Here is an 8,412-nt window from a genome sequence, read left to right as displayed (position 1 = left end):
CGCTCATCCTTGTAACCCCTTAGTCCATCCCCCACCCCCCTGTACCGCTGTATTCCTCTGTAACAGAGAAAGAGGTGTCATCTATCTGGCTGTTCTGTGTAACACAGTTGTGTAAGCCTTAGAACTGGATGGACAGAAACATAGACCCTTTGGCAGATAAACTGCTGTATGTGTTTCATCTGTGTATTTGGATTTAGTTTGCCTTAAGTTCAGCTTCATGTTATCTTAATGTGTTTTCTTGGATGGATGAATGAAGAACAATATCTGATTCTGATACCATCAAATTAATTGATTCTTTTTTCTTGTCTTTTTAGGTTATAAATGAATAGTCCTTATGCCCAACATGAGCTGGAGTTTTTTAACCCGTCTTCTAGAAGAAATTCACAATCACTCCACCTTTGTGGGGAAGGTCTGGCTCACGGTCCTAATCATCTTCCGAATAGTCCTAACCGCAGTTGGCGGGGAGTCGATCTACTCCGATGAACAGAGTAAATTCATGTGCAACACGAAGCAGCCGGGCTGCGATAACGTCTGCTATGACGCCTTTGCCCCTCTGTCACACGTGCGGTTCTGGGTCTTCCAGATCATCATGATATCGGCTCCGTCGGTCATGTACCTCGGCTACGCCATCCACAGGATTGCTCGGGCCGCCGAGGACGACAGGCGGAACCATATGCGAAAGAAGAAGAAAAAGGCTTTTTCGAGATGGCGGACGGGTGAAAACGTTGAAGACCCGGAGGACGAGGAGGAGGAGCCCATGATCTACGAGACTCCAACAGAACCAGAGAAAACAGAAAGCAAAGGCAAGGAAAACAAAAAACACGACGGCCGGAGACGGATCAAAGAAGAGGGACTGATGAAAATTTATGTCTTTCAGCTTTTGTCGAGGGCTGTTTTTGAAGTTGGCTTTTTGATAGGTCAATATTTCTTGTACGGCTTCGAAGTCTTGCCTTCCTTCCAGTGCAACACACAGCCGTGCCCACACACGGTAGACTGTTTTGTGTCTAGGCCGACAGAGAAGACGGTATTTTTGCTGATCATGTACGTGGTGAGCTGCCTGTGCTTGTTGCTGAACATCTGCGAGATGTTCCACCTCGGAGTTGGGACCCTAAGGGACGTGATTCGCAGCCGGAGGACTAATGCCGCCAGGCAGCCCCCTTACAATTACTCCTACCCAAAGAACACCGCTTGCCCCCCGGAATACAATATGGTGGTGAAGTCAGACAAGTCCTCCAAAGTCCCCAACAGCGGCATGGCCCACGAACAAAACTTGGCCAACGTCGCTCAAGAACAGAACTGCACGAGCCCCGACGACAACGTTCCGTCAGACCTCACCTCTTTACATAAACATTTGAGGGTTGCCCAGGAACAGTTGGACATTGCATTCCAGACCTATAACTCTCAGGTCAACGCCCAGGCATCGAGGACCAGTAGTCCTGCTTCTGGGGGGACGGTGGTGGAGCAGAATCGGGTAAACACTGCACACGAAAAGCAAGGAGCAAAGCCTAAGGCTGGCTCGGACAAAGGCAGTACCAGCAGCAAGGATGGGAAAACTTCCGTATGGATTTAACGTGCTATTTAACAAGGAGAAAATTCAATGAAAATCCACTGGAATTCCAAGTTTTTGATAACATGCCAGTAAATGGTTCCTCAGTTCAGGACCGAAGCACAATGTAAAATAATATACTAAATAGCATTTTTTGAATACTTTTTTCTTTCTCTACTCTTTTTCTAACCAAATACCAAGTTATATGGCTTTATACGTTCATATTTACTGACGTGCTTCTAATCTGTCTGGAGAAACAGGGTGCGATTCTCGAATACTGTCCGGATTCACTACCACCAAGGGCTACAAACAATCTCTCCCGAAGGGTCTCTCGCTTTGTTACTTGCTCTAGAAAAACGGTGAACCTTCCGAATAACTCCTCGACGGGACCCCCTGGTTCTGTAGACTGAAAAGTCAGCTGGAATAATTGCTTTGCACAAAATTTATTCATGGGATACAGACTGGGAAAATGAGAATTTGTTCTGTTAACTGAAACTTTTTTTTTTTTTTGTCTCATTTGTAAGATATTGTTTTTTTATATAAAAAAAAAAAGAACGTTGATCAAATATTGTCTTTATACCTGTTGCATGTGCGAACTATTGGTATTGGAAATGCGATACATTATTATTATTATACAGGATTTACTGTATATAGCGCTTTACAATATAAGGAAGACATTACAAACACAATACAATTCAAGAAAAGACGGTAAGGAGGGCCCCGCCCCTGAGGGCTTACATTCTAAAAGGGAGGGGCCAGTGATACATGAGGAGCAGAGGCGTAACTAGAACCTTCAGTGCCCCGATGCAAGAAATTATGATCACTGACTGCTTGTACCCGCTCTCCATCCTGACTGGCTGTCACAGGAGGCTGAGTGGAGTGGGAGGAGAGACGCCGGCTGCTCACAGCGCTCTCCTGCCGCAGCGCTCGGCTGCCTGTCACAGTTTCTCTCCTCCCCGCTGGGACACAGAGCAGCGCCCCAGCGGGGAGGAGAGAAAGAGTGGATGTGCCGCTGTATCAGCCAGAAAGTGCCATTTTCGGACGATATGTTTCGGCAGCCGATATATCGGTGCATCCCTAGCTTAGATGGTGTGAAATGGGACAGCCATCCCTGTACATGGGGTATAGGGGGGGCCTTCAACACCATCTGTCACCCACCTAATGCAGCTTTAACATCTCCACCCCGGAGATTCACACAACAATTCACACCTTGGACCATGTAACTCAAACATGACTTCCCGGTGCCATTGGATGGGGTTATGTAGCTAGAAGAAGAAGTTCACACCTCCCATCCTGTTCTTCGACAATCATCTGCCGTGACACATCCCATGGTGATTGGATGAAGGTGTCTGATCTACCTTAGGGTTACATGGATATAGATGTATGGATGGGTGGATGTGGATATAAATGACGGGAGATGTTCCTGACACTCATCAGAACTGAGGAAGCCTCTTGGGTGAGTTGCGAAACGTCTTCAACATTGAAGAACAAGTCCATCTGACTGCGAGTAACTCCAACTAGTCTCAGCAGGAAATACAACTCCTCTTCAGATTCCGATTGGCTAATGGGGGTTACTCAGCGCGGGTCAGCCCGCCGCAGACAATGCAATCCTTCTATAAGATGCACCCAGATAAACCTGCAGAGCCTTCAATAAGGTTCTCGGCTCTAATACATCTGATCTACTCTGTGGTACCGAGATTTACACCCGGCATACAGGACAAGAGAAGTGGTACTGTGCAGAGTCCATACATACAGTGGCGTCACAAGGGGGGTGCGGCCCAGGTGACACCATTGGAGGGGTGACACCAAAATGACTCACAGTCATTTTGGTGTCACCCCCCTCTGAAAAGTCGGGCGCTCGGTCATGGACCGAATGCCCGACAGTATCAGGAGAGAGGAGGGGACCCGGCGGCATACCTTATCCCGCCGGGTGACTGTCCCCTCCTCTCTCTGCCGGCGTCCATCACCAAGATGGCCGCCGGCAGGTTTCAGAATACTGCCGCGCGTGCGCGATGATGTCATCGCGCTCGCGTGTGGGTGTCACCCAGCCTCGGGACGCCCCTGCATACATACCCAGATAGAAAGTATAACTTGCCACAAACTTGTGTCCGGGTTAAATTTTAATTCTTGTTAACTTGCCGCACACATTCCTGGCAAGTTGTAGACTCGCAGAACACTCGCAGCACAAGTTCTAGGCGACACTTTTTGAATTTGTAGCAAATTTGCTTGACAAGTCTACAGCAAGAGTCCTGCAGGTCTTAGCAAGAGCTCTGCAAGTGTGCAGCACTTTTGCAAAGCACATTGATCTGGAGACTTGCAATGCCGACTTGCTGTAATTATGCAACAAAATTGTGACGCTTGCCAAGTCTAGCGATAGTCTAGCAAATCATTTTCAAACTTGCAGCTCAATTGCTTGCTATCTGGGTACAGAATAGGAGCAGATACCGAGAATAACATATCCCCCCCACACACACACACACACATTGAATGCTGTGCTGTATATTATATGCTTCATACAGCTAAACTGTCCTGGCTGTGACATAATCTCCACTGCCCTGTGCAGTACATGACAAATCCCACACCCACTCACTCTGAATGCTGTGCTGTACATTATATACTTTATATACTTTATCATCACTGCATTGTCATCCATAAGCAATTCACTCCAGAAGACTCTCAGCTGTCACCCCGCTGAATGAAGGTAACAGTTTTGGTATTATATATACTGCACTGTGCGCTTCAGCATGCGCTGACCCCGCTCTGTCATGTGACGTGGCCGACCACTTCCTGGCTGAGTTGCTGTTGTTCCCAGTTGCTTCCACTTTGTTATAATACGTAACACCTGAATCCAATGATTTAGAGGGACGTCCCAATACTTTTGGCAATATAGTGTATATTCCATGGTGCTAGATGCAGTAAGTGATTTTTGGAAAGTCCCCCCCCCCCTCTTTTTTGGGCCCCCCACATGCGATTGCCCGGAGCAGTATACCACCTGTTCCCCCCATGAACTATAATCACTGTGCATGACACCAGCAGCCTCAGAGCACGGAGCGGCAGCTGAAGGTCGCAGTGTAAATAACGCGATGGAGCCATGTATCACGCTGTGACGCGGAGGGGATAATGGACGTCTCTCGCACAAACACAACGGGATCTGTTTTGATTCGCTGTGTAAACCCGCGGACGATGAGCGCTCTGGAATACGGTCTGCCACAGGTCTTACATCATCCTCGCCTTTATTTAGTCAAAGAGGAATCCCAGCCAGTAAGGGAAAAAAAAAATCAGATTGTGGACGCTGCGTCCCGTACAGACACTGTGAGAGGTATTTATTAAAAAATCATGTAAATCCTGGTTGCTGTGTTCACAAATGTCTGGCACAGATCAGCCCCCTGCTGCACCCTCTCACCTTGTGACTTACTGCAAAGTTACAATGTTGCAATCTGATCACTGGGGGAGGGGAGACTGAGGAAATGCTTCCTCCTGCCAGCAGCAGTCTGATCACTGGGGGAGGGGAGATTGAGGAAATGCTTCCTCCTGCCTGCAGCAGTCTGATCACTGGGGGAGGGAAGAATGGGGAAATGCTCCCTCCTGCCAGCAGCAGTCTGATCACTGGGGGAGGGGAGATTGAGGAAATGCTTCCTCCTGCCTGCAGCAGTCTGATCACTGGGGATGGGAGACTGAGGATATGCTTCTTCCTGCCTGCAGCAGTCTGATCACTGGGGGGGGGGAGGAGACTGAGGAAATGCTTCCTCCTGCCAGCAGCAGTCTGATCACTGGGGGATGGGAGAATGGGGAAATGCTTCCTCTTGCCAGCAGCAGTCTGATCACTGGGGGAGGGGAGAATGGGGAAATGCTTCCTCCTGCCAGCAGCAGTCTGATCACTGGGGGAGGGGAGACTGAGGAAATGCTTCCTCCTGCCAGCAGCAGTCTGATCACTGGGGGAGGGGAGACTGAGGAAATGCTTCCTCCTGCCTGCGGGAGACTGATGACATCATCTCAGCCTAGACAACATCTCTAATTGCAGCTCCACTGAGGCTTTTTAACAATAAAGAGGTGGAGGTTTTGTAAGAATTGACACTGTAGGTATATATTGCAACGTGTCAGGAATGAATTACAATGTAACGTTACTGACAGGTCCACTTGGAGAGAAAATCTTCTTTCTGATTCCTGGCCTGGCAGAGCTCGGCAGCCATCGCTGGCTCAGTTTTTGTTGGACTTGTCGGCTGTATTTGGCTTTGTAAATCTCTCCGGCGTCTCCGGCGTAAGAACAATAATCGCGAAAGATTAGAAGTCATTTGGGAACACTCGAATTCTCGTTTACTTAGGAACGTTTTCTGCCTCGTAATACAAACAAGAGAAGCGAATGAAGCAGACGGACCATTAGGGAGCCGACAAGGACTGCTGTCACCTTAAACGTCTCGGGATTATTAAATTGTACACCGATCAGCCATAACATTATGACCCCCTGCCTAATATTGAGTAGGTCCCCCCTTCTCCTGACCCGTCCAGGCATGGACCCCACTAGACCTCTGAAGGTGTGCTGTGGTATCTGGCATCAAGCCGCCAGTAGCGGATCCTTTAAGTCCTGTAAGATGTGAGGTGATCGGCCTCCATGGATCGGACTTATTTCTCCAGCACATCCCACAGATATACGATTGGATTGAGATCTGGAGAATTTGGAGGACAAGTCATCACCTCATACTCGTTGTTGTGTTCCTCAAACCATTCATGAACCATGTTTGCAGTGTGGCAGGGCTCATTATCCTGCTGAAAGAGGCCACTGCCATCAGGGAATACCATCTCCACGGAGGGGTGTACTTGGTCAGGAACAATGTTTAGGTCGGTGGTACGTGCCAAAGTGACATCCACATGAATGGCAGGACCCGAGGTTTCCCAGCAGAACATTGCCCAAAGCATCACACTGCCTCCGCCGGCTTGTCTTCTTCCCATAGTGCATCCTGGTGCCATCTCTTCCCCAGGTAAGTGACACCCACCCGGCCATCCACATGATGGAAAAGAAAACGTCATTCATCAGACCCGGCCACCTTCTTTCATTCCTCTGGGGTCCAGTTCTGATGCTCATGTGCCCACTGCAGATGCATTTGGCAGTAGACGTTGGTCAGCATGGGGAGCCTGACCGGTCTGCAGCTACACACCCTCAGACACCTTTCTATAAGAATCATTAACTTCTTCAGCAATCTAATCTCCAGTAGCTCTTCTATTGGATTGGACTACACAGGCCAGACTTCCTTCCCCACATGAGCCTTGGCCGCCCATGACCCTGTCACTGATTTTCCTTCATTGGATCACTTTTGGTCGGTCCTGACCACGACAGACCGGCAATATCTCGCAAGAGCCGCAGTTTTGGAGTTGCTCTGACCCAGTCGTCTAGACATCACAATGTCCACTTGCTGTCCAATATATCCCCCCCACTTCCAAGATACCTTTCTACTGTTTTACTGTTCAAAGCCCATTTCGTGTGCACCTTGCTGTATAACTGGTGACGAATTGTTGAGTGCGTTTGTGTAGACATCCAAAAGCTCTGCGACTGCTGCTGGGTGCCGCCATCTTGTATGTGATGTCAGCAGCCCCAGCAGGCTCAGAGCTGTCAGGAGTAGACAGGGGTAGGCTGCAGTCAGTGGCATCACTAGAGGGGTGTGGGGGGTGCAGCCTGCACCCGGATGTTCATTTTGGTGTCACCCCCTCTAAAAATTTGGACACTCGGTCATGGACCGAGAGCCGGACAGTGTCAGGAGAGAGGAGGGGACCCGGCGGCATACCTCATCCCGCCGGGTGAAAATTCCCTCCTCTCCATGCATGCATCCACCACCAAGATGGCCGCCGGCAGTCATCAATCAGATGGTCGCGCATGCGCAAGGTGACGTCACGCGCTATGACGACACGGGGGTTTGCGCGTGTCACCCGGTCTAGAAACCCGACCTCGGGATGCCCCTGAAATCAGACCTTTTGTGTTTCTTCAGGCATTCATCAAGGAACACTTGTGCGTGTTCAGAAGACATGGGAGTTCTTCAGAAAGTCCTCGCGGTTGCAGTTCCTTCGCGCCTCTCTGGTTTCAGGATAAACTTCCACAAAAGAGAAAGTGATGCCGACATCAGATACGAGTCGTTGGGCTTGGCCCAGCTAAAGTCATCAACCTATGACCCCCACCGTTACCGATCAGCAGGAAGCGGCCATGGAAATGTCAACACACATTAACACCGTCAGAAGAACTGAGAGGATGTGTGTACACATGGAGTCAGGAAACAATTGCCCGGTGTATTTCCCATCATATTTATACACAACCCCTCTATAAAAGAATTAATGAGCGCTGAGGCCTACACCTCTCCAATCAGCCTTCCATTAAGACGCTCCATGGGCTTTGGAACGCATTCCTCATGCGGCAGGAATGTAACGTGTAATGGGAAAGTGAGGTCTCGGGACGTTGCCAAAGAAATTAGACTGGCGAGGAACACCTTGAAAAAAAGAAAACCTTTAGGAATCGAGAGAGCCAAACAAAATATCAGATGGACCACGCCACGGGGCAGCTTTCCTTTAATCACCCCAACTACATTAGAAAGCCACAGAAGATAAGGACGTGGAATCCGGATAAGATGTAATGTTTCCATACGGTGACAGAGGGAGGAGCCGGTTCATTATGACATTGGAATTTTATCAATTAGAATGTTTCCAACAAATTCAATTTTCTTTCCTGAAGAGGAGCATGGCCAACGGCTACTATGGAATTAACCCCAACAGGCCACTTGGGGTTCAACAGCAGCAGCCCACGTCTGGCCAAATCTCAGGAGCCAGGTAGACAATAGGGGGAATTTATCAAAACTGGAGCAGACAAAATCCGGAGCAGCTCTGCA

The 8,412-nt window shown here is 49.0% G+C and overlaps 1 protein-coding gene and 1 long non-coding RNA gene across 2 annotated transcripts in view; both read left to right on the top strand.

Moving 5' to 3' along the window:
* The window catches only part of LOC108788784, a 12,099-nt gene extending 9,998 nt beyond the window's left edge, over positions 1–2,101 (top strand). The window contains exon 3 of the long non-coding RNA XR_001941357.1: positions 1,590–2,101. This is a non-coding gene — a long non-coding RNA (uncharacterized LOC108788784). The remainder of the gene's footprint in view (positions 1–1,589) is intronic.
* Positions 315–1,586, top strand: GJC2 (gap junction protein gamma 2). Its single transcript, XM_018558641.1, has one exon. The coding sequence runs from the start codon at positions 335–337 to the stop codon at positions 1,568–1,570; it is 1,236 nt and encodes a 411-aa protein (XP_018414143.1). The 5' UTR covers positions 315–334; the 3' UTR covers positions 1,571–1,586.
* Positions 2,102–8,412: the final 6,311 nt, after the last annotated feature.

Source organism: Nanorana parkeri, unplaced genomic scaffold, assembly GCF_000935625.1.
Source record: "Nanorana parkeri isolate BGI_ZX_2015 unplaced genomic scaffold, ASM93562v1 scaffold351, whole genome shotgun sequence".
In the NCBI taxonomy this organism is placed as follows: domain Eukaryota; kingdom Metazoa; phylum Chordata; class Amphibia; order Anura; family Dicroglossidae; genus Nanorana; species Nanorana parkeri.
This window is presented reverse-complemented; position numbering and strand designations above follow the sequence as displayed.

Excerpts from the sequence above, each read along its gene's own strand:
- GJC2 (XM_018558641.1), top strand. The coding sequence starts at position 335 with ATGCCCAACATGAGCTGGAGTTTTTTAACCCGTCTTCTAGAAGAAATT.